The 27,030-nt window shown below is 40.7% G+C and overlaps 1 protein-coding gene and 1 long non-coding RNA gene across 2 annotated transcripts in view; one reads left to right on the top strand and one right to left on the bottom strand.

Moving 5' to 3' along the window:
• The first annotated feature begins 534 nt into the window (after positions 1-534).
• On the top strand, positions 535-26,535 carry LOC129151835 (uncharacterized). The gene is made up of 3 exons (XR_008558509.1): positions 535-628; positions 21,292-21,414; positions 26,448-26,535. It is a non-coding gene; the product is annotated as an uncharacterized LOC129151835 (long non-coding RNA).
• Positions 10,836-27,030, bottom strand: part of BUB1 (BUB1 mitotic checkpoint serine/threonine kinase) — a 42,740-nt gene continuing 26,545 nt past the window's right edge. Inside the window, exons 17-25 of the mRNA XM_054728043.1 lie at positions 26,435-26,609; positions 24,675-24,762; positions 21,324-21,562; positions 19,663-19,806; positions 14,934-15,049; positions 14,491-14,652; positions 13,880-14,041; positions 13,259-13,365; positions 10,836-11,031 (exon numbers count right to left, since the gene is read on the bottom strand). Coding sequence (XP_054584018.1) covers positions 10,836-11,031; positions 13,259-13,365; positions 13,880-14,041; positions 14,491-14,652; positions 14,934-15,049; positions 19,663-19,806; positions 21,324-21,562; positions 24,675-24,762; positions 26,435-26,609 — 1,389 coding nt within the window. The remainder of the gene's footprint in view (positions 11,032-13,258; positions 13,366-13,879; positions 14,042-14,490; positions 14,653-14,933; positions 15,050-19,662; positions 19,807-21,323; positions 21,563-24,674; positions 24,763-26,434; positions 26,610-27,030) is intronic.

The following is a 27,030-nucleotide window of genomic DNA, read 5'->3' as shown; positions in this document are numbered from 1 at the left end:
TATTTGCTTACAGTTCCATTGGTCTAGATGCTATAAGACTCTAGATGCTATAAGAAATCTAGCATCTTCCTCAGCCACGACCAGTACTTCCTCAGTCACCTTCACATGAAACTGCCAGAGCCTTTCTCCACTAGAAGGGCCCTGCTCAGACTCCTGGTTTTCTAAAGCAGATGCCAGCTCTACTCCCCACGCCAAAGACTGTAACAGTCAGCTGATCAGGATTACAGACTATGTGCGGTGCACTTAAATGGTATCATAAGGGGCAGCCCTCTGTACTTGCTCAGGAAATTGTTGTGGGGTCGAACCCTGGAGTCAGAATAAGACCACTGGAGGCTGCTGATTGATTAAAAAAAGCAGACAAGGATTTATTGAACTGGCCAGGACGGCCGCGAGAGCACCACACGCAGGTGGCCACGCTTACGACCGCGCTGTCCTAGGTGTAAGGCAGTCCTTTTAAAGGCCCAAACCACAAAAATTTTCCTTTGTTCTAAATTCTAAATTCTAAATGCTGGGAACAGCCCGCAGGGGGGTTCCCAGCCATATCCTATTGAACATTGGAATGTGGCCCTATTTTGCGAAAGCAGGTTTTTACAGAAGCAGAACCAAGTGGAGTCAGTAATCTCTAAAGGTAAGGTGACCAGATTTTAACATTGGTAAAGCAGGACACCATTGACCGGGGCGGGGGGTGGGGGAGTGGGGGGGTGGGGTTAATTTTTTAAAAAATATATATTTTATTGCTTTTTTACAGAGAGGAAGAGAGAGGGATAGAGAGAAACATCGATGAGAGAGAAACATCGATCAGCTGCCTCCTGCACACCCCCTACTAGGGATGTGCCCGCAACCAAGGTACATGCCCTTGACTGGAATCGAACCTGGGACCCTTGAGTCCACAGGCCGACGCTCTATCCACTGAGCCAAACCGGTTTGGGGTCAAGGGGGAGAGGGGTTCTTGATTAAAAATTTGGTCTATATTGTAATCGCTTTTGGTTTTTTTAATAAAAGGAAATTCACTTCTTAGATCATCATTGAATTTGCATCCTCTTTTCTTACTCATCATGTTAAAAATCTAAAAAAAATAATTTAAAATTATATTATAAATTATTATATACATATTGCTTAAAAACACAGTAAGTAGGTACATAATTACATGAACATTTTGTTAGTTTAAAAATTAAATTAATTTGATTGTTATAAAGTAACTATATTTTAAAAATTATTTTAATCCTATATTTTTTTCTAAATAATAACAATACTAACTTGTATTATTTTTCCTCTGAATTTGCCGTAACGTAAGTCGTGTCACTTTCAAGGCCGGCGCTAGACTTTTTGCCGCCACTATAAAATATAAATAATACGAGTACTGTCTGCTAAATTACCTAAATTATCTGAATAGCTGATTTGTAATGACATCACTTGTTTAACTAGCTTACTAGCACGCAGTACGATGTGTATCATCTGAGAGAGAGTTACAAAATGTTTTCGTCGTTGCCAATCCCCAAAAATTCCATTGTTCATTAAGTCCAAACAATGGTGGTCGAATTCTAACAACTGATCAACAATGTGAACTTTGATAAGCAGTTCTCGATAATCAGTTCTCAACAATTTTTTGTTATTATTAAAGTTTAACATTATAAAATTAACAAAAATAATATAAAACTCATATCCTGGCTAAATAGCCACATGGCCGCCGAAAACCGTATATTCCCTTCCCGTTCTCCCGCCGTTCCCTAGCTTGTCGTGCATTCTTTCCAAAAATCAGGACTTTTTTAAAACGCCGCGGGACGCGGGACAAATTGTTAAAAATCAGGACTGTCCCGCCAAAAGCGGGACGTCTGGTCACCTTACTAAAAGTTATCTACAGTTTCTACTCCTGGAGCTACTGAGTCAGTGGGAATCAATCTCCTGTAGTTCTGGTCCACAGGCACAGGAAAATGACCTCTGTGAGTCTCCAGGTCTCAGTCTGGAAGCTGAGGTAACCACCCTATTGTCCAAGCAAGTGTGTGCAGAAGCCAGAATAGCAGGGTTAAAATTCAAACAGCAGTTTTTACCTAAGTATGGTTGCTACCATACTTCAGAAATCACCTCCCTGCAGCAGGCCTAAGCTGGAAGGTCCGTGTGGCCATGAACACCAGGCCACAGGGACCTGAGTGCCATGGGCTAGACCCAATCCTAACCTCACAGACAGGAAAACCATAACCCAAAGAGCAAATTACCTGAGCGAGCAGTGCAGAGCAGGGCCTGATTCCTGCTCACTCTAATGTGTGAACTGCCAAGACAATGGAAACCCTATGCCCACAGGGAGGGACAGCTGCGAGGTAAATTTTAATGGAAACCTAGATTAACCATCCTTTTCCAAGGGCCCATTTGGGCTGCAACAGTGTGTGTGGTAAGATTAATTAGTCATGGCCTTTGATGAATTGGTGACACGGAGACAGAATTTAGCAAGAGCTCCTGAGGGTGCAGTGCAAACCGTTGTTCAGCATTAAGGAGAAATACTCAGTGCTTCCCAGGCCAGAAGGAATCACAGAAGGCACCCACAACCGTCTCCGCAGAGACGGAGCTAAGGCCAGGATAAGACAAAGGGTGCACCTTCTGAACAAAGGTGTGACTCGAACACGTGGGCAGCTCTCGGTGTCTTGGCATCGCATTTCCCAAGACAAGAGCTGATGGAGAACCAAACTGGTGGGGACTCCACTGGAGACCACAGCAGCAAGCACAGGACAGAGTCAGAATGTGCATGCTGACCACCCGGGGAGAATGCGTGCCACCTCCCCACCTTCTTGGAAGGAGCACAGCAAGGCAGGGCTGTGGCTTTCAGTTCTTAAGAGGGGGAAGCAACCCCTCCAGGCGAGTCCCACCCCTGAACTGCTGGGCAGGAGCTGCAACCACCACCTGGGCCCCTCCTCCCAGGGCCTGAGACAGGCCTCTAGACCAGGCAGGATGGGTTTGTTCCCCTGGCCAATGTCTGGTTTTGGCAGGGGCATGTGGTTGTGACAGGAGACAGAGGGACCTCCAGGGAAGGCTTTCTTTACAAACTGGGGGAGATGCAGGGAAGAAATCTGCTTCCTCTCTGCTGATGTGGGAGTGTAGCTGAGACGGCTGCAACCAATGCAGCCACTTTGCTGTCTGGGGAAGAAGTGCTCCAGGGTGCATGGCTGATGGAGGGTTTTGAGAGTGGCCTTCTGCACACAGTGCACACAGGGATCAGGTGCCACATTGGTGAGGGAATTGGAGGTCATTTTAAATTTTTTAGTTTTTTTCAAACAAGCCTCTATTTGTAGGAAGAACAGAACTCAGGATTTTTCCCCTTCACTGCACCAAAACCTAAGCTCTCTTTGTGGAGAAAAACCTGTGTCCTACACCTTGATGTGGCTTGACCTTGGCTTCACCCTCATCCCGTGAATGCAGATGGAAATTTTGTGACCAAAATGGTTTAGAATATAACAAAATATTTCTGTCACACCAAATAGACGTTAGTGATCTGTTGGAGAGACAGATCTAATTACAGGTGATTCTTTGGGGAAGAAAAAAAGTTCTTTTATGAATAATGAAAGCTGATAAAACTCAGAGCACCACAAAATTAAATTGTGTCCTTCATGTTTGAGTCAGACCACTAGCTAGACTGCTTTTTGATATCTCAGTTTCTCTCCTCTGTATCTCTTGTCTGCACAGGGATCCTATCAGGTGACCCAACCCTCATTAGCAATCCAGTTTGGGAGACCATGTATTCCAGCTGCTCTACCCATGCATGCATATATGCATCTATCCTTCCTTCCATCACATGCATGCATGCATCCATCATCATCCCTCACTCCCTCCCTCTACACATCCACCCACACATCCATTCACTGGCATTATCACCTATTTGCCATGCACTACCCTATGGGGGATGTTGTCCTCACATAACATCCACTGTTAAAAGGTTCTACATTACAGATGTGGACACTGAAGCAGGTGAAAAAGCTTGCCCAAAGTCACATTGTGAGTTGCAGAAATGGGACTTGATTCTGAAGCTTGAATGCTGCTTCAACCTCCAAAAGACTAGCAGCCTCAGCGTCTCCCTCATGTCTCATGCTCTTGGTACTCCCTTTACCTTAGCCACAGGCCCACACCTGTCCCAGCAAAACCTGAAAATTCCAATTAAAGGCAACAACTGTACAGTACATACCTATAGCTGGGTAACAACTTACAAAAAAGCAGAGGCTGTATCTCTGTGTTCAAAGCTCAGCTGTGGGTTCCCCTTCACACAGCCCTTAGACATGGCAGCCATTCAACCCATTCAACCTCTCACAATGTGTGCCCCACACCATCTTTCCCCAGGCTCAGCAACTACTTCCTCTGAAATATATTTAGTTTTTAAAATGCTATACCTGTGTAGTTGGATTCAGTGAAGAGAAAGAATGTCCTACTTTCCTGTCAGAATTCCCCCCACCCCGAGTTTTATTCATTTTTTATATCCAAAGCAGACAGTCATTGTAGCCTTGTACTACTCTGGAACAAAAAATTCCTCTGCTACTCAGCCATGGAGGTTAGGGAGCCGGTGTTTGGGATTAAGGAGGTTCTTCCTAGTGTTTCTTAGCATCACCATGCCCTGTGATTAGTCTGGGGCAGTGGTTGGCAAACTCATTAGTCAACAGAGCCAAATATCAACAGTACAATGATTGAAATTTCTTTAGAGAGCCAAAATTTTTAAACTTAAACTTCTTCTAACGCCACTTCTTCAAAACAGACTTGCCCAGGCTGTGGTATTTTGTGGAATAGCCACACTCAAGGGGCCCAAGAGCTGCATGTGGCTCGCAAGCCACAGTTTGCCGACCACGGGTCTGGGGAAAGACAAGGTGCCTTTTACTCAATGTACCATTGGATGTCCTAGCCAGAACAATTAGGCAGGAAATAAAAGGTATGCAAATCAGAAAGAAGTAAAATCCTGTTTGCAGATGTGCCTTTATATGCAGAGAACCCTAAGACTCCACTACAAAACTGTTAGAACTATTAAACAAAATCAGTGAAGTTAGAAAATTAAGAATAAAAATAGAAAAATTAGTTGCCTTTCTATACACTAACAATGTACTGTCTGGAAAAGAAATAAAGAAAACAATCCCACTAATAGCTTCAAAAACAATATTTGGGAATATATTTAACCAAGGGATTAAAAGCTCTGTACACTGAATACTAAGACACTGATAGTAGAAACAGAAGATACAAATAAATGGAATGACATCCTGTGTTCATGGCTCAGAAATATTGTTAAGATGTCCAGCCCTGGCCAGTGTTCCTAAGCGGTTAGAGCGTAGGCCCACACACCAAATGGTCTTAGGTTTGATTTCCAGTCAAGGGGAAGTACCTGGGTTGCAGGTTTAATCCTCATTCGGGAGGCAACCAGTCGACATTTCTCTCTCTCTCTGCCACTCTCTTCCACTCTAAAAATCAATGGAAGCTCTGGCAGGTGCGGCTCAATGTTTACCGAGTCTCCCATGTACTGACGGGTCTCGAGTTTGATTCCTGGTCAAAGGCACTACCTGGTTGCAAGTTCCTGGGCCCAGGTCCAGGCACATGTGGGAAGCAAACAATTCATGTGTCTCTCTCACATTGAAGTTTCTCTCTCACACTGATGCTTTTCTCCTTCTTCCCCACCTCCCTTCCACTCTCTCTAAAATCAATAAAAAAAATATCCTTGGGTGAGGATTAACAACAAATGTTCATACGAATCAAAGCAATCTTTAGTTCAATGCAACCACTATAAAAATGCCAATGGCATTTTTCACATAAATAAAGTCCCAGCCCAGTCAGCAAGGCTCAGTGGTTGAGCATTGACCTATGAACCTCGGGGTCATGGTTTGATTTTCAGTCAGGGCACATGCCTGGGTTGTTGGCTCAATCCCATGTGGGGCATGCAGGAGGCAGCTGATCGATGATTCTCTCTCATCATTGATGTTTCTATCTTCCTCTCCCTCTTTGAAATCAATAAAAATATATTTTTTAAAAATTAAAATTAAAAAGTCCTACAATTTTTAGGGACCACGTAAAATCCTGAATAGTCAAAGCAATCCTGAGGGAGAACAAAGCTGCACCACACTTCCTGACTTCAAGCTACATTACAAAGTTGTATTGAAAACAGTATGGCATAAACCAGACACCTAGAACAACTAAACAAAATCAAGTGCCCAGAAATAACTCCTGCATACAGGTTCAACTATTATTTGACAAGGGAGCAAAGAATACGCCATAGAGGAAAAGCTCTTCCATAACTGTGTTGAGGAAAGTGCATATTCACTTAAAATAGAATGAAACTGGACCTCTTTCTTATAACATTCACAAAAGTAAACATGAGGTTTCAATATAAGACCTGAAACTGTGACACTCCTAGAACAGGGAAAAGCTCCTTGACAATGATGGATTTGTTAATAAATTTTTGGATGACAACAAAACCACAAGTAACAAAAGCGAAAATCAACAAGTAGGACTACATCAACCAGAAAAACCTTCTGCAGAGCAAAAGAAACAATCTATAATATGAAAGGGAACACACACACACACACACACACACACCACTAAAACAAAACAGGAAAGATATGAAATAAGAATTTCCATAGTGAAAAAAAAAAAATTTCCATAGTGATGGTTACTTGAACTTTGAAATTAGGAGACTTTTTTTTCTTATTTCTCAATTGAGGATGGCATTTTATAACAAAAAATGCAAAAGAGTAATTTAAAACTTTATGAATCAGAGTATAACACAAAATTTTAAAAAATTTCATGGCAACAGAGGAGAAACCAAGATGGCAGCATAAGTAAACCCCTGAACTTGCTGCCTCTCACAACCACTTCCAAACTACAACTAAAAGACAAAACAGACATCATCCAGAACCACAGGGAGGGTGGCTAAGTGGAAATTCTACAACTAGAAGTTAAGAGAAAAGCACACTGAGACTCAGAGGAGCTGCAGAAGTAAAGTGCAGAGGTATTGAGGTGCGTGCGCTGAGAGGGCTGGCAACTGAGTACGCAGCTGGCTTTTTCAATCCGCGAGAGACACAAGCTCCCAACTGCTCTGAACTCCAGTTTTGGGCAAGACTTTGGTGACCCAGACTCATATGGGAAGAAACTGGACTGCCAGTGGGCGGAACTCGAGGGCGGCTTTCTCTCAGAGGTGCTTGCAGCGATTACCAAGGGACACTGAGACCTGGGAGCCTCTTAGGGCAGGGCTGACGGGAAGCCATTGCTGTTTGCTCCACCCTGTGACTCCACACCACCCCAGCTGTGCGCAGAAACTTTTGCATATGAATGGCCTGGTCCTGTGAAATCTAAATTTACCTAACAAACTGTAGCTGAGTCAGCAAGATACAGAACATCCAAAAGAAGGCCCAAGGGCCATAGCAGCTTGCATTGCTTCACAGCTGGGCCTCATCTGGGCACCTCCAAAACCCAAAGAAGAGGAATATGCAGATCTCTCCACAGTTCCTGCTGGGTGGCCTCAGGCAAAGGCTAAATTAGCACCTCCTTGGAGATCCAAGAGCCAGTGTACCCAGGAGTCAGAGTAGGACCATCCAGGTTACAACTCCTCAGATCCATAAGGGACACACTCAGGTGGCAGACTCAGTGAGCACCAAAGCCCCAATGAAGCAAGTCTTGCCTCATAAGGGTATCTCCAGCACAGAAGTCCTCCCATTGTAGACACAGCTGAGCCTCACAGCCAATTGGCCGGGAGGTCAATTCCTCCCAGTGATACCAACAACAATCAAGGCTTAACTACAACAAGACTGTGCACACAGCCTACATAGGGGTGCACCAAGAGTGTCCACCTCCAGTAACTGGGGAGGCTGAGCCATTGGGCTCTATAGGACACCTAGCACACAAAGCCATTCTATCAACACAGGAAAGCAGCCAAAATGCGGAGACAAAGAAACAGGTCACAAATGCAAGAAATGGAGGAAAACAAATGACTGGAGATAGAGTTCAAAACCACGGTTATAAGGTTTTTCAAGAATTTTCTAGAAAAGGCCGATAAATTTTGTGAGATCCTTGAGGATATGAAAAAGGACCAACTAGAAATTAAGCATACACTGACTGAAATAAAAAATTATATACAGAGATCCAAGAGCAGACGAGAGGATTGCAAGAATCACGTCAAAGATTTAAAATACAAAGGAGCAAAAAACACCCAACCGGAAAAGCAAAAAGAAAAAAGAATCCAAAAATATGAAGACAGTGTAAGGAGCCTCTGGGACAACTTCAAGTGTACCAAGATCAGAATTATGGGGGTGTCAGAAGAGATAGAGCAAGATACTAAAAACCTATTTGAAGAAATAATGACAGAAAACTTTTCCCACCTGGTGAAAGAAATAGACTTACAAGTCCAGGAAGCTCAGAGAACCCCAAACAAAAGGAATCCGAAGAGGACTACATCAAGACACATCATAATTAAAATGCCAAGAGCAAAAGACAAAGAATATTAAAAGCAGCAAGAGAAAAACAGTTACCTACAAGGGAGCATCCATATGATTGTCAGCTGATTTCTCAACAGAAACTATACAGGCCAGATGGGAATGGCAAGAAATATTCAAAGTGATGAATAGCAAGAACCTACAACCAAGATTACTCTACCCAGCAAAGCTATCATTCAGAATTGAAGGTCAGATAAAGAGCTTCACAGATAAGAAAAAGGTAAAGGAGTTCATCACCACCAAACCAGTATTATATGAAATGCTGAAAGGTATTCTTTAAGAAGAGGAAGAAGAAAGTAAAGATAAAAAATATGAACAACAGATACATATCTATCAACAAGTGAATCTAAAAATCAAGTGAATAAAAAATCTGATGAACAGAATAATTCTGGTGAATATAATAGAATCAGGGGCATAGAAAGGGAGTGGACTGACAATCCTCAGGGGGAAAGGGCTGTGGGGGTGCGGGAAGAGACTAGATAAAAATCATACACCAATACTGTCAGATCTGGTAATCTGGTCAATGGCTCTGACAAGCCTCACTGCATTCAGATTGAAGCCTCTGAATTTGTGTCCAGGCAGGAAATCCAGCCCATTATTATCAGGCCTGCTTAGAGTTAACTTATGGCTACTCTGGTCAGAGATTGAAGCCTTTGTCCTATGGATGAGGACAGTGCGGGGGAAAAGTAAGGGCATGGGGTGGGGTGGGAACCGGGTGGAGGGGAGATATGGGGGGAAAAAAGAGGAACAACTGTAATAATCTGAACAATAAAGATTTAATAAAAAAATAAATAAAAAAATAAAAAAATTTCATGGCAACAGAAATGTTAAGCCAAAAACAGATAATAAACTGGAACAAATATTTGCATCTCATACATCAAGGGCTCTGACAAATTAACCTGAAAAGGAACAATCCAAATAAAATGTGCATAAAAGATCAAGTTCACAGAAATACACAGCTCTTGAATATATGAATGTATTTGGTGTAATTCCTGAGAATGCAAATGAAGACCACAAGGAAATCCCATTTTTCACCTGTCACAGCAGTAAAGGTTACAGAGCTGTGATGTTAGTAGAGGTGTAGGGAACAAAAGCTTCTATGCAGGCTGGAACAGGCCCCATGGGGGCAGTTTGCAAATATTGACACAAAATGTTAAATGCACTCACCTTTAACCCAGCAATTTAAATTCTAGGAATTTACAGATGTATCAGATAACTGAGTATTACACAGCCATTAACATTCAATGTGACTATGCCATATATACTCTCTACTATACATTGTGAAAAAAAAAAAATTCTGCTAGTTGTGTCAGAAATACGCATAAAATCACTTTTGGAAAGATTCACAAAAAGTAGATTGTGCCCTGGCCAGCGTTGCTCAGTGGTTAGAGTGTCAGTCCACACACAGAAGGGTCTCAGGTTTGATTCCTGGTCCAGGGCATGTACCTGTTCCTGTACCGTGTTTCAGTTTAGCTCACTGCCTCCAGTTAGGGCGAGGAAGCTAACCATCATCGATGTTTCTCTCTTCCTGTCCCTCCCTCCCACTCTCTCTGAAAAAGCAATGAAAAAAATATCCTCAGTTGAGAATTAACCAAAAAAACAAAACAACAACAAAAAGTAGGTGGTGGTGGCTTTTGGAATGGGGAAAAGGAGTGGGAGTCAGTGTAGGAGGAAGCAGTTGTATGGATTCTTGAACTGGGTGCTACCTGATTGGCTTTCCTTCATTATGCTAATGAAGGAAGGAGGAAGTTCCGTTTAGGTTGTAGGACCCTTCCAGCTTTAAAAATTAATAAATGATAAGTTGGTTCCTATAATTTTAGGGCTAACTTAATAACTTATACAGCTTATAAGGCCATTTTCAAGATGTGAAATTTTCCTTTGAATGGTATTTTTAAATAATGAAGAGGCCTAAGATTTATCACTTTAATATTTCCCATAGATAGCAATGCAGAACAGGCAATAAGACAGGGAAACTATTCATAACAACTTGAGTCCCTTGGCTATGTTTCGAGAATTTTTGTATATTTTACATAAATACAAACCCTCAAATTTGGAAGGGAAAAACAAAAAAGCTGTTTTGGCCCTTTTTTGGCTTAGAGTGAACAGGTAAGTGTAAACACTGATTTTAGAGAATGTCCACACCCCAATTCTTCTCATGAGTGTTTATGTCCAAAGAGCAGCTATGCTACACAGAAACCTTATCAAGCTGTGTATTTTGTTGAATTATTGACATAACCAAGTGCTCACATGAATATATTTTATAGACTTTTAAAAAAGAAACATTTACAAAAAGAAAAAGAAAGAAAGAAACATTTACACAAACAATAAACATGGAGGCACTAAGGCTCAAAGTGAGCAGGCCAGCATTTACAAAGTGATTTTTCAGGAGTGGTCTTATTTTCGAGAACGTTTATGTTCTAAGAGCAGTACAATTAGCCTGTTACGGAGGGTCTTAATCTTGTTTGTATAGTGTTGTTGAAATATTTTCTTTAGCTTTTGCCTTAACAAATCCAAAGATGGAAGATGATGACAGTCTGGTATATTCAACATGATGTGGAAAAATTCATTCCACATATCCAAATGCGGAAGCCTGGGAAAACAAAGCACAAATAAAGGATAATATGTAGCATTCAATATGTAGGACCCACTCTTGCCTCTGACTCCCAGTCTTGGAGAACTGAACATTAACAACCTTCACCTACATGCAACTCAATGCATCAAGAAAAGGAATGTTTAATCTATCCTACCTAATAATAGACAAATATGCAATTGACCGTACCTTCGCTATGTCCACGACTGGCCAGGAGGCGCGGGGGGGCGGGACTCAGGGTGGTTGGGGTGGCCGATTGGGCCAATGGGACGCTGAGCTTGCGTCGCCAGCGGCAGCGCGAGCTCAGCGTCTGTGCCATGGCTGTGCTGCGGCACAGAAGGGGCCTCTGGGGCAGCGAGCCCACGTCCCGCCGCGGACCATCAAAAGCGGGGAGCTGGGTGTCCACTCCGGCACCAGGCCAAATGGCAGGTTAGGCCTAGGGGACCCAGGCCTGGATGGCAGGTTAAGCCTAGGGGACCCTACACGTGCATGATTTAATCATGCACTGGGCCTCTAGTTTATAAATAAGAGGTATAATTAAACATCTATAAATATCTTGTTCCCAAAAAGTAATTCAAGAAAGTAGTCTTAGTAATAATAGCTCTTCAGTGGAAATCCTCTTTTAATTTTTTTCTTAAGACTATTGATCTGTTCCTCAATATGCGTATTTCCAATACTGTCAGATCTGGTAATCTGGTCAATGGCTCTGACAAGCCTCACTGCATCCATGCCAGGAACAGGCAGACAGGTTAGGCTGCTCAGAACAGAGCACTGATTTAAAGTTGTAACCACTGTAATGGCTAAACCTATCTGCAAAAATTTCAGAACCTGGAGATAATGCACTGGGGGAAATTTGTGTCCAGGCAGGAAATCCAGCCCATTATCAGGCCTGCTTAGAGTTAACTTATGGCTACTCTGGTCAGAGAATGAAGCCTCTGAATAATGCTCTGGTCCTTCCATGACGAGCAAGAGAAACCATAAAGTAGTTGATAAATTTGATGAGTCATGCAGAATAAAGCATATTGTAAGTTTTCCTCTGGGGCCTCTTATTTATGTACAGACACTGCATTTTATACAATTACTATTGACAGGTCTTCTTGTAAGGTCTGTAAAAATCCATTTGGGCTGTACACTTAAGGTGAATGTCTTTTTCAACGTGTTTTCATATTTCAAAAACATGTAAGAAAAAGTATCGAATATAATAAAAGCTCAGCGACCCTTACAGTGGAACAACCAGAACCACCGGTCACTATGATGTGCATTGACTACCAGAAGGCAGACGCTCAATGCAGGAGCTGCCCCCTGGTGGTCAGTGCAATCCCACAGTGGGAGCACTGCTTAGCCAGAAGCCAGGCTGGTGAGCACAGTGGCGGTGGTGGGAGCCTCTCCTGCTTCCACAGCAGCGCTAAGAAGCAGTGAGCCAAGAGGTAAGGAGCGAGCAGGCAGGCAGTTATGAGCCAGGGGCCCCGGATTGCAAGAGGGATGTCCAACTGCTTATGTAGGCCCAATCTAAACCAGCAGTCGGATATCCCTCGAGGGGTCCCAGGCTGTGAGAGGGCGCAGGCTGGGCTGAAGGCCCACCCCCCCTGCACAAATGTTATGCATTAGGCCTCTAGTAAATGATATAATGAGCATACATGTACCGAATACTCAGCTTAACTATTACCAATAGTTCACTCACACATCTATGTTGAAAGGAAGAATCCTAGTCAATCATTAATTGCCATTGTGATTTTATAGATGAGAAAACAATCTCAGAAAAACTACAGTCATGCAGGGGTGGGACTTAAAACGCTACCTGTGATGGATAGTTGCCTCATCATATCACTCTATAATTTACAAAGCACTTTCGCATGCATTATTTCTCTTGCTTCTCATAATAAACATCTAGGGTAAACAGGAGGATTATAATTTCCATTTCCAGAGGCAAGTAGACAAACAAGCAACTGGAGACTCGGTAACACCAGGTGATTGGTACGTACAGGAGGCAACCACTCAGCCAGGGGTTTTCATTGCTTGTAGGAGGGCCCTGGCTGCCACACTGTCACAGATGGGAACAGAGTAATGAAGCTGTGGAACTTGCTCACTGTACCCAGCACCCAGGACTGAGCCATGTCACCACAGTTACCAAGGCATGGGTTTTCCATGCAGTGGCAGAGATCCATTCCCCCCTGAGATGGAACTCAACACACCACCATATTTATTCTCTCCTAGTGCTAATACCCACCTTCTAAAAAGACCTTCAGGCTTCCAGACTCCTCCTTCATTTTTCACTTTCATGTAAGAGCCAAAAAGCATGCAGTACACGGTTGCAGCAACTCCAAAATAATCAATCTATAAAGAAAATATCGGTCTATATATCTAAAATACCAATGCATACACCAGTATATTAATATGCCTAACTTACTCAGCAAGCTACACAGATGCTACTTTTGAAGAATCTGGACATCATCTGATCTGTATCCCACTGATGTGCCCTAGTGAATGCCTGTCTAGGCTTTGCTGGAAGCACCCACTGGTCCCTGAAAGCTCTCTTCTCCTTGAGCTGTTGTGTCCTTCTAAGTCCTTTCTTTTGTTACCCAGAGGCAAATATAACACTCGAATCCCTCCCCCAGGGACAGTTTGTAAGGCCTCCTAACTCCTGGCCCTGGGACCCCAGCCTCCACTCTCACTGCACTCCAAAGCCTCGTGCTGTGGAATGTGCTCATAACTGAACATAACACTCAAGCATGGCCTAAATCCCAGGCAGCTCATATTAACTAGATGTTCAAATTAATTCTGAAAATATAATTAAGTTATAATATAATAAAGAAAAATGTTTCCAAATCTCTCAAGTTAACTCTTATACCTGGTAGTTCCATGGTTTGTTACTGAGCATCTCAGTACATTGAAAACCGGATGTTTCACACTTTGCTGTAAATGTAGTTCCTTTTGGAAAAAGTTTCATATCTATACTCTGACCCAGGTCAATAAGTGCCAAGCCATCAGCTAAATTATCATCTTCTCTGTCCTGTTCCAAAAATCTGTAGTAAACACAAACAAGACCAGGCCACATGAGTACAATAAAAAAAGTCTGCTAGCCAAATGGTAAGAGGAGAGCCCTGTTAAAAACATAACACTTGCCTGCTTCCAAGTATGAAGTTGTCTGGCTTAATGTCTCCATGGATGATCTCGCAGCTGTGGACTTGTTCAATCATGTGCAGCATTCTGATAGCAAAGGAGAGCACTAGAGCTTGAGGCATCACTTTCTCAGGGGTGTTTTTATAGAGATTGATAGCATTCTAGAAACAATGGAAAGTAGAATCATGAGTTGGTTACACAGAATCAATAAAATTTCAAGTCAAGAGCTTTGTCCCAGCCTACCACTCCAATAAAAGCTCGAACTATACAAGGTATGTGCAAGGCATAAGATAAAGAACTTCAGTTTCATATCTACATCATCAATGTTAATACACTTACCAGTAATGTTCCATAGCTGTAGAGATCTCCCACTAATACACTGCCATCCTGGAAGAAGTGGGCAGAATAGAACTTGATAAACATGTGTCGCTCACTGGGTGATAGCCTCTCCATCAGCTGGGTCCCAATGTAGAATTCCCAGGCATTGGCGGGCTTCTGGACCTGCAAACCAAGTGTGTCACATTCAAATCCAGTCTCACATTCTGGAAATGATGGCAGGAAAGCAATTTCTATCCCAATGAAGACATGGGTGGGAAGTGATAACAAGCTGTGTGGAACTTGTTGCAACATAATTTTAGTGGCAATTCTGAGTCCGTGTAGGATAATTTTGGTTCTTAAGTGGGGGCTATATACCTAAATGAAAGAAACCACCAGTCTTAAAAAAGAAAAAAAGTTCTAAAAGGCAGTTCTCTATTAAACAAAAAGCTGCCCAGATCACTTACCTTCAAAACAAATTTCTGTTTGCTTTTGGTATCCTTCACATCTCCATGGGTAACTTCATAGACTTGGGCAAAAGCCCCTTCTCCAAGAAGGTGATCAATGTAGACAAGCAAAGAACCTGAGGACACAGATATGTCAAAGTGGGGGGGAAAAAAAGACTTTATCAAAATGATTAATTAAATCCAAAGAAAGCAGAAGGAAAAAAAGAACTAGAGGGGGGAAAAAAAAATCAATGAAGTTGAAAACAGAAAATCAATAGAGAATATAAAAAACCCCAAAAGCTAATTCTTTTAAAAGATCAATAAAGACAATAAGCCCATACCCAGGTTACCTAAGAAAAAGACAGGACACACAATGTTAATATCAGAAGTGAGTATGTTACTATTATCAATGAAATGAAACAGAGGCATCACTACAGATTCTATGAACATTAAAAGGATAATAAAGGAATACTATGAGCAATTCTATGCCCACAAACTTGATAACCTAGATAAAATGAATCAATTCCTTGAAAGAAACAATGTACCACAATTGACACAGGAATAGATAATCTGAGTAGGCCTATATCTAGTAAAGAAATTGAATCAATAATTAATAGCCTTCCTAAACAGAAAGCACCAAGCCCAGATGGTTTCACTTGTGAATTTCATCAAACAAAGGAAGAAATTATACCAATTCTCTACAATATCTTTCAAAGGATAGAAGCAGAGGAAAAACTTACTAACCCATTCTATGAGGTCAGCATTACCCTAATACCAAACCAGGCAAACACATTACAAGAAAAGAAAACTAAAAATCAATATCTCTCAAGAACACAGATGCACATATTTTCAACAAAATATTAGCCAATCAAATCCAAAAAAATGTAAAAAAATTATTATACCACGACCATGTGGGACTTAATCCAGGTATGCAAGGCTGACTAAACATTAAAAAATCAGTTAAAGTAATTGATCACATCAACAGACTAAAAATAAAAATCATATAGTCGTATCAATAGCTGCAGAAAAAGTATTTAATAAAATTCAACTTTCAATCATGTTAACAATTCCCTGCAAACTAGGAATAGAGGGACACTTCCTCAACTTGATAAAGAACATCTACAAAAAACCTACTGCTAGCACCATACTTACTGTTGAGAAACTAGATATGTTTCCCCACTAAGATCAGGAACAAGGTGAGGATATCTCTTATTATTCCTATTCAACATTTGTACTAAAAGTCCTAGCTAATGCAATAGGTGAAAAAAAAAGAAAATAAGAGGCATACAAATTGGGGTAAAAAAAATAAAAGTCTTTGTATACAGATGACAACCGTATTGTCTATCCAGAAAAGAATTAACAAAAATCTGTAGCTAATAAGTGATTATAGCAAGGTTGCAGGATACAAGATTAATATACAAAAGTCAGTTGCTTTCCTATGTACCGAGATGAATAAATACAATTTGAAATTAAAATCACAATACCATTAACATTTCACTCCAGGTATGCAAAGCTTATTAAAACACTTAGGTATAAGTCTAACAAAATATGTACGAGATCTGCCCTGTCCAGTGTTGTTCTGCAGTTAGAGCATTGGTCCACATACCAAAGGATTAAGGGTACAAATCCCAGTTAAGGTCATGTTCCTTGGTTGCAGTTCGAGCCTATGCCCCAACTGGGGACATGTGCGAGGCAACCAATCGAGGTAAACAATACTGGTTTTTCACTCCCTCCCTTTTTTCTCTCCTCCCTTCCACTCTAAAAAAGGAATGGGAAAAAAAAAGACCCAAAATAGCCGGCACAATATTGAAGAATAACAAATCAAAGAACTGACACAACCTAACATCAACATCAAAACTTACTATAAAAGCTACCACAATCAGGACACTGTGGTATTGGTGAAAGGACAGACAAATAGGTCAATGGAACAGAGAGAAATAGACGCAGAAACAGACCCAAACAAATATAGTCAGCTGCTCATTGACAAAGAAGCAAAGGCAATTCAATTAAGAAAGCAGAATCTTTTCAACAAATGGTGATAGAATAACTGAACATCAACATGTAAAAATAAACCTAGATATAGAACTTTTCACAAAAGTTCAGTCAAAATGGATCATACACCTAAATATAAAACACAGAACTATCAAATACAAGACCCAGAAGACAATATAGGAGAAAATCTAGGTGACCTTGGATTTGTAAATGACCTCTTAGATACAACAAAAGCATGATCTGTATGCCTTGGTTGGTGTGGCTCAGTTGATTGACCCTTGTCCCGTGCACCAGGAGGTTGCCAGTTTGATTCCTGGTCAGGGCACATGCCTAGGTTAGAGCCTTAATCCCCAGTAGGGGGCATGCAGGAGGCAGCTGGTCGACATTTCTATCTCCCTCCCTGTCTCCCGCTCTCTCTAAAATCAATAAAATGAAAAAAAATTTTTTTTGAAAAAAGCATGGTCTGTGAAAGAAATGAATGAAAAAACAAGTCAAGAGACTGAAAGGAAATCTTTGCAAAACACTTATCTGATAAAGCACTATTATCTAAAAAATACAATGAACTCTTTTACTCAACACTAAGAAAAAGAGCAACCAGATTTAAAAAGGGGCAAAAGATTTATAACTCATCAAAGAAAATATACAGATGGCAAGTAAACATATAAAAATGTTCAATATCATGTCATTAGGCAAATTAAAAATAATAATGAGATACCACTGCACATCCTCTATAATAAAAGCCTAATGATGGGACAACCAGCACACTGACCACCAGGGGGCAGATGCTCAACACAAGAGCTGCCCCCAGGCCAGCCAAAAGCAGGTGACTGCGGTGGTGGTGGTGGTGGTGGTGGTGGGGGGGGGAATAAAGCTTCCATCGCCCTGCTGGTAGCCCCACAGATCAGCCCCGATCACCGGCCAGGCCTAGGGACTCTACCCATGCAATTTCATGCACCAGGCCTATGCCAAAACCCTTTTGGAAGACAATGTAAACATATTCTTACAATATAATCCAGCAATCAAAAACTCCTTGATATTTACCCAAATGAACTGAAAACTTATGTCCACACAAAACCTGCACTGGGATGTTTACTGCAGCTTTACTCATAATTTCCCAAAACTCAGACACAGACAAGATAGCCTTCAATAGGTGAATGAATAAATAAATGACAGTGAATTACTACTCAGCAACTGAAAAGAGCTATTAAGTCATTAAAAGACATGGAGGAATCTTAAATGCATGTTGCTTAATGAAAGAAGCCAATCTAAAAAGTCTACATACCGTATGAGTTAACTATATCACATTCTGGAAAAGGCAAAAACTATGGAGACAGTAGTAAAAAGATGGGTGGTGGGCAGGGTTTTAAGTGAGCACAGGGCACATTTAGGGCAGTGAAACTACGCTGTATGATTTTGTAATGATGGATACACGTCATTTCACATTTCTCAAAACAACACTAAGGAAAAGAACCTTAATATAAACTTTAGTTAATAATAATGTAGCAATATTGGCTCATCAACTTCAACAAATGTACTGCACTAAAACAAATGTTAATAAAGGAGTCTGTGAATTATGTATGGAAAGTATGTTGTTAGAATGTTATTCCCATTGTTATCCACATCCACTGTTTCCCACTCCCATTTTTATTAGTTTGGAGTACCTTTCAAAAGTTCTCTGGAAATACTATCAAATATAAATATACATATGTGTGATCTTCTTTTTAAGAAACAAAAAGCAGCCTGGCCAGCGTGGCTCAGTGGTTGAACGTCGACCTATGAACCAGGAGGTCACAGTTTGATTCCTGGTCAGGGCACATGTCTGAGTTGCAGGCTCGATCCCCAGTGAGCGGCATGCAGGAGGTAGCCAATCAATGATTCTCTCTCATCACTGATGTTTCTATCTCTTTCCCTCCCCCTTCCTCTCTGAAATCAATATATATACACAACAGTAAAAGAGAAATATGCAAATTGACCATCACTTCACGACACCCACCAGCCAATCAGGAGTATGCAAATTAAACCAACAAAGATGGTGGCAGCCCCACCCTCCAGCCTCTCTGGGCCTCAGGGCAGCACACATGTAGGCACGGAGCAGCAGGGCAGGGTGGGATGCCTTCTATGAGGGAGAGGGCAGGGGGCAGAGGGAGCTACAGGAGCAGCGCTCTGGCCAGAGTGAAGACTGAAGGCTCCAGCGAGAGCGAAGACTGAAGGTGGCGGCCAGAGCGAAGGCCTGGGTCCCAGGTGCTGGAGGAAAACTGGTGCTGGCAGCCAGAGGAAGGAAGGCCTATTGCACGAATCTTCGTGCAATGGGCCTCTAGTATATATATATATAAAAGACCAATACATTGTACTAGTCTGCCCTTTGTCTTAACAGCATGTTTTGGAGGCCATCCCCTATAAATACAGAGAGCTGCATTTCACTGCAGAGATATCCAGTTATTTACTGAAGCAGTCCCCATTGGCACCTATGTAGCCTCCAATCTGCTGCTTTTACATGCACAGGTTATTTGGGATATATGCAGTATATCTGTGGGAAATCCATAGAAATGATGTCTGCATCTAAAAGTATGTGCATTTTTAATTTTGATATGTATTGTCAACTGGCCTTCTAGACATCAGAGCCCCAATAGCAATCAAAATGTTACCTACTGTTATGGCTTAATATCCTTCCCGAGGTGATGGTGGTGCCAGAAGCAAAATCACCACAAACTTCTCACAGAGAAATAAGAGTTTAAAGTTACTACTACATAGTTCTCACCCAGCTGAAACTCAGTCTTGGGCTTGATGGCAGGAAGTTTACATTGCCACTCGAAAGCATTTGGACTGGAACGCACTGGTTGAGAAAGCCCAGACAGAAGCTTGAAAATCAATCGATCATCCCATGGATTCTCAACAGTGAAGTCTTAAAGGAATGGGAACAAAATAAATCAATTTAGTACCTAAGATATTACAAATAAAGCAAGTGGAGACATGCATTAAATAAGCTTTCAAAAGCCTCACTTGTAAAGAGCACTGATTCAAATAATAAACACCATATTCAAAAGTCTAAATGATTCTGTATAATTCATTGTCATTTTAGATCTATAATTTAAACCAATATTCAGTTGAGACAAAGGAAATCAATACCAAAGGCGCCTGTTTCTCATTTGGAACTGCCAGATACTGCCTTTAGCACAATTATGGGTACATGTCTTAAAGGGAGACTTGCGTATTTGTTAGGTACTTCTAATATGCTCTGATATATATTCTCTGAATTGCTTTTTCACTTATGTCTACAAAAGATGTTGCCTTTAAAAAAAAAAATTCTCACCTGAGGATACATTTTTTATTTTAGAGAGAAATATCAATGTGAGAGAAAAATCAATCAGTTCCTTCTTGTACATGCCCCAATGGGGGATCGAACTCCCAACCTATTTGGTATATAGGATGACCCTCCAACCAACTGAGCTACCTGGCAGGGCAAAAGATGCTGCCTTTTAATATGGACCCTATCTATGTGCAATTTGTATGTATGAGATATTTTGGGTTCACAAAGAGAAATCATTTTTAAAGGGAAGAAAAAGTTAGTGGCAGTTATTAAGCCTAATCCAGCATTATTAACAGTCACTTAGTGCTAAGCCTATGTAGGACACTGTTCTGAGTACTTTACAGTTAGTAACTTACTTGGTCCTTACAATAAGACTAAGTAGGTACTAGCATCATCGCCACTTTATAGAAAGGCCACAGAGGACTGAAATAATCTCAGCTAAGATCACATGACCTCATAGGCGGGGGAGCCAGGATTAGAACCTAGCCAGTCTACCTCTAGAGGCTGGGCTTCTAACCATTATGCAAGATGTTTTTGTGCAGCCTGGGTTGGGGGATCTCTTAACCTCGAACCTGATTACTTTTCTGTAAAATGGAGACAAGAGTATTATATTAAATGCTTGAATCATAGTATGCCCTCCAAGTCCAATTTCCTCTTCCAACAGGTATTTTTGACACTTCCTAAAATTAAAATGAATGGCCCTAATCAGTCTGGCTCAGTGGATAGAACATCGGCCCTTGGACTGTAGGGTCACAGGTGTGATTCTGGTCAAGGGCATGTACCTCAATTGCAGGTTCGATCCCTGGCCCGTGCGGGAGGCAACCAATTAATGTGTCTCTCTCACATCGATGTTTCATTCTTTGTGTTTCTCCCTCTCTCTTTCACTTTCTCTAAAAAAATCAATGGAAAATATCCTTGGGTGAGGATTAAGAAAAAAATTAAATTAAAATGAACAAACTTGCCCTCTAACATTGGCAAATGTGATAAAGCATGTAAATTCTTTCTGAATAATGACATTTGAGTCCCTGCTCTTTGAGCTTTTCATGAAGCAGCTTTTACTAGGCGACTATCCTTATTCAGGGGCACAATGAAGACTGAGAATCTGTTCATACTTGAGGTATCGACATTCCCAAATGAACGAGGCTGCACCCATTCTGCCTGGAGTCCAGCACTGGTGCCTGATGGCTCCCCCACAACAGTAAGGTTAGTATCTGTGAGTGTACAAGCTTTCAGGTTCCGCTCTGCCTCGCTGGTCAGCATGCCACCTGCAGCTGGCTGGCTTGGATGCAGTAAGGATGCTGAAGACGCACTGATGGGGAATGCTGCTTCTGGGCTTTTCTCTTGAATTGGACTGGATGTGTGAAAAGAATGAAAGAGGATGAAACTAAACACCACATGATTCCAAGACCACTGATTCCAAGACCACATGATTCCAAGACCACATAAAAGTCTCACAAAGCAGTTTCCTTTTCATTCTAGGAATGATATTTCAAAATTGCTTCACAGAGTTGATTAAAGTATTTTCTTCAGACAAAACAAAAATATACAAATACACAGCTAGTGCCATATGATTAGAAATAAATAAAAGGTGTGGTAATATATTCAATAAATTGGTAGATAATACAGGATATATTCTTTAGTAGGGAACAGAGAGGAACCAGTTTATACCCCCCAAGCTATTATATGAGCATTAGTACCGTCACCAAGACTGAACACTTACCTTTAAACAAAATGCCTTCTTTTATAACACTGAAATAAACAGAAAGTGTGAACCGCAATCCAACAACCCAACACTGGTACATTTCCACACACATATACATCTGTACATTCAACCTCATTACTCATGGATTCCATATTTATGAATTCACTAGAGGCCTGGTGCATGACATTTGTGCACGGAGGGAGCGGGGGGTCCTCAGGCTGGCCTGAACCCCTTGAGGGATGTCCACCTGCCTAGCCCACTCCCAGCAGTCGGACATCCTCTGAGGGGTCTTTAGTGCTGCCGAGGCGGCGGGAGAGGCACTGGCCACTGCTGTTGCACTCGCCAGCCGTGAGCTGGGCTTCTGGCTGAGTGGTGCTCCCCTTGTAGGAGCGCACGGACCACCAGATAGCAGCTCTTGTGTTAAGTGTCTACCCATGGTGGTCAGTGCATGTCATAGTGACTGGTAGTTCCCCGTTCGGTTGATTTGCATATTAGGTTTTTATTATATAGCATGTGCATGCTAAAATTTATTTGTAAACCACAAATCAATACTCAACCTGCAGAGTGGCATATAGATCAATGAAACAAAACAGAGAGCCCAAAAATGAATCCATACCTATATGGTCAATTAGTATTTGAAAAAGGAGGCAAGAGCATACAGTGGAGTAAACACAGTCTCTTCAATAAATGGTGTTGGGAAAATTGGGTGGGTATAAAAAAAAAAAAACTAGACTACCAACTTACACTATACACAAGAATAAACTCAAAATGGATTAAAGACTTAAATGTAAGTTACAAAACCATAAAAATCCTAGAAGAAAACATGGGCAGTACAATCTCAGACATCTCTCATAGTAATATTTTTGCTGCTATGTCTTCTAGGGCAAGAGAACAAAGGAAAAAAATAAACAAATGGGACTACAGCAAACTAAAAAGCTTCTGCACAGCAAAAACAAATCAACAAAATCAAAAGGGAACTCACTGTATGGGAGAACATATTTGTCAAGGATACATCTGATAAGGGGTTAATTTCCAATTATATAAAGATATATATTTTCAATATATAAAGAACTTATACAACTCAACATCAGGAAGACAACCCCAATTAAAAAGTGGGCAAAGGACCGGAATAGATACTTCTTCAAAGAGGACATACAGCTGGCCAATAGACATATGAAAAAATGGTCAAGAAAAATGCAAATTACAATCACTATGAGATATCACTTCACACCGGCCAGAATGGCAACCATCACCAATAAATCAACAAACAACAAATGCTGGAGAGGATGTAGAGAAAAGGGAACCCTCATGCACTGCTGGTGGGAATGCAGCCTGGTGCAGCCACTGTGGAAAAAAATATGGAGTTTCCTCAAAAAATTAAAAATAGAACTGCCTTTTGACCTAGTGATCCCACTTCCTAAGAATCCTGAAACATCAATTTAATAGAATATATGCACCCCTTATGTTTATCGCAGCATTATTTACAATAGCCAAGATCTGTAAAACAGCCCAAGTGCCCTTCAGTCAATGAATGAATAAAAAAAACCATGGTATATTTACACAATGGAATACAATGCAGCCATAAAAAAGAAGGAAATCTTATATTTTGTGACAGCATGGAAGAACCTGAAAATTATTATGCTAAGTGAAATAAGCTAGTCAGAGAAAGACAAATACCATATGACCTCACTTATATGTGGAATCTAATTAACAAAATAAACTGACAAACTAAATAGAAACAGAGGCATGGATACATGGAACAGACTGACAGCTGTGGGAGGGAGGGCAGAGGACTGGATGACAGAAAGCGAAGCGATTAACCAAAGAACATATAAGCATAACACATAGACAGAGAGTAGTGTGCTGATGGCCCGAGGGAAATGGGGAGGAGGGGGGGTGGAGGTGGCGAAGTGGAGGGAAGATGGGGACATCTGTAATAGTGTCAACAATAAAAATAAAGTAAAAAAGAAAAAGAATATTAAAAATGTACCAGAAAAAAGAAATCCCTTTTCTCTAATTAAAAGAAAAAGGGGTGAAGGGTTGGTAACAAAAGCACAGCCCAGTGGTGAGAGCAAGGTTTCTAAAATAAGAGATACGGGTTCAAGTTCCCGTGCTTCCAATAAGAAGCTATATGACTTTAGGTCATTTATTTAGCCTTCTAGGCCTGGTTTCCTCGTCTGTAATGGAAGAAAAGACTAGTTCCTATAACTGAAGTTACTGTAAGGTTAATTAAAAGATATAGTATATGAAAAGTATAGCCACTGTTCTGGGATATAATAAATGCTCAAAAGATTATAGCTACTTTCAGCGTCAGACTACTCAAGTATGTTGGAATTTTACTTCTGCAAAATATTAATGTATGGTAAGTCTGCATTGAGCACCAACTCCTAAGTTTAAACACTGTATCTTCTGCCTCATAAAAGAAAGTGACTGATTGTCTTAACTACAATGGGTATAGAGAAGGAATTCTGTTTGCTCAGTTCTGCAACAGGGTCTCTGTCAGGGTCTTTGTGTGGTAAGAGTACTGCAGTTCTACTCCCAAAATGAGTGGAAAACAGAAACTCTTCCCACAGGGATTCTCTGCTACCTCACTGCTTTTCTCACAGCCCCGATGTACCCCATATTTAGATTAATTACTCTATTTATCCACAGAGAGGACCTTCTGACTTAAAGCTGAGAGTCCATGAAAAAGCTATTAGCCTTTAAGGACTGGAATTCTATTACATCTTGAAGCAAAGTTAGAATGAAATGCTTACCATACCTAAACTGCCTGTCTTTTGAAGGTTGCACCACATTTTCTTCACGTGAATCCAAAGTCACATGGGTGCACTGTGCTGCTATCACATTTTCTGAAACATAAAAAAATTAGAGGTAGACGTTATGTGGACACGGGTGTACACACGAGTTTATGTTTATAAAGTCAAGGATTCCTTTTTATAGTGACTTTTGTTATAATTTTAGAATAGTGTTCCATGGTAAATGTGCTATAAGATTTTTAAAATGGGGGAAAATCACTTTAAAAAATATTCTATTACTATTATATGTGAGCATTTCAACTTTATACATCTAATCCATACAGTCCTTCAGAGAATAGGGCCTGGAGAAGGGCAGGTCCACTGTGGGAGGATGACCAAATCATAGGAGGTTACTAGTATGGGAGGCAGGCCACACCCTGCTTTGGGAGAACCTGATGACAAGGACATGGAGTATAAAAGGCTACTAGGCTTCAGGAGGTGTCTTTCTTTGGTGTCTTCCAGTCAGTCTGTTGTTTAGTTGATTGAATGACATAATATGTTTACATCAGAAAGCTCCCTGGCAATAGTTACTACTCCTTTTAACTAAAAGAAAAAAAAAAAAGCCACACATCTATTGTTAACAGACTAGATAGGGCAGAAATACAGAATTAATTCCTACCAAGTGATGTTAATACTATGTCTAGCCAAGTATTACACTGGATTAAATTTCATCAAATATTGCCTCACCAAATAGGTGCTAATATTTTTAAAAACTACAACATTAGCTCCTATTTATAGAACCAAAGTGATAAATACTATGATTGTAGCCAATTTTTGACTGCTCTGAAAGTTTTCCTGAGGGGAAAAAAACTTTAAAAATATTTCTTTATTAAAGTGACAAACTTGTGGTAATAATTGGCAATTGTCCAGGTTTCAGCTGACATCCTCTTTGAAATTCAGAAAAGAAATATACCATGTTGGGTTAATACTTGACAAAAAAAATTTTTATCCCTTTAGTTAAACATTTTTAAGCTAGGGGAGTGAAATTCCTTGGCAATTCTTTTACTGGCATGCTTCAGTGAACAATTGCTTTTTAAAAAAAAAAGTGTCAGCAATGACAAGAGTTGGCTAGTAATTCAGTAGTCTTCCAAAAGGTAAAGTAGTTTTAGATCTCATTGTATATATATTTTGTAGGCCAGCAGTTAATAAGTAATAACTATCTGTGCTCAATGAGAATGTTATATATTATGGTACAATTCAGATATACAAAGATCTTGATATAGAAATACTACATTTGGGGGAAATAAGAACTATTTAAGTTTTCTCATTAGTCTCACTAAATCAGATCACTAAAACATAAAATTTCCTGCATGACGGTGTGGCTTAGTGGTTGAGTGTCAATCCATGAATCAAGAGGTTACTGGTTCAATTTCTGGTCAGGGCACATACTCGGGTTGCAGGCTCAATCCACAGTAGAGGGGCATGCAGGAGGCAGCTGATCAATGTTTCTCTCTCATGGATGTTTCTCTTTCTATTCCTTTCCCTTCCTCTCTCTCTAAATATCAATAAAAACATATTTAAAAATACATAACATTTCATTAGTACTTGGCTATGCCTCTAAAGTAATGAGATTTGTAGACAAATATCAAGAACTAAAAATTGTTATTTGTTACTCTTATCAAATTAATAAAATATACATATTCATTAGCTTTTTATTTAATCTGTCTGCATGGCCTGTTTGTTGTAAAACATAAACCTATACCCTATATAAGTATTGTTACACAACCTTTATCTTCCAGAGCGTGTGCTGAGTCCACCGGAAGTTTGTGGAAAGGAGTAGATGCAAGCTGTGCAGCAGATGTAAAGTCTCCTGGGCTCTTAGGACTGGGTGCCAGCGTCTTGGTGCAGCGGACACCCCATACTGTCGAGTCATCCCAAAACTCTTCAGCATGAGGTACTTCCTGCAACAAAAGATGAACTGAAAAAAATCAACCATCTCCCTGTGTCATCCATGAAATTTATCACATTAATGCTTTTGAAGACTCAGAAAAATGAATAAAAGAGGAAACAGGTATAATTCTGGCTAACACACAGTCACTTTCCCTACTCTACTTGTTAGAAGCAAGTCAGTAAGTCCAGCCTACACTCAAAAGAAAGTAAACTAAGCTCCACTTTCTGGATAGAGGAACATCAAAGAATTTGTGAACAAAGGCTAAAACCACCACATTAATTAATAATTTGGGTGAGCTACTTTGAGGCTATACAAATACCCTGTTTTCCTCTTCAAGTTTCACTAGCTAATTTTAATATTCACCTGTGGATCTTGCCTGAAACAATTATTATCGCTGTGACTCTGACAGCCAGCCATTTTCTATAGCCACT

Source organism: Eptesicus fuscus, chromosome 16, assembly GCF_027574615.1.
Source record: "Eptesicus fuscus isolate TK198812 chromosome 16, DD_ASM_mEF_20220401, whole genome shotgun sequence".
NCBI classification, from domain to species: Eukaryota; Metazoa; Chordata; class Mammalia; order Chiroptera; family Vespertilionidae; genus Eptesicus; species Eptesicus fuscus.
Note: the sequence above shows the minus strand (reverse complement) of the source record. Positions and strands in the feature narration are given on the sequence as shown.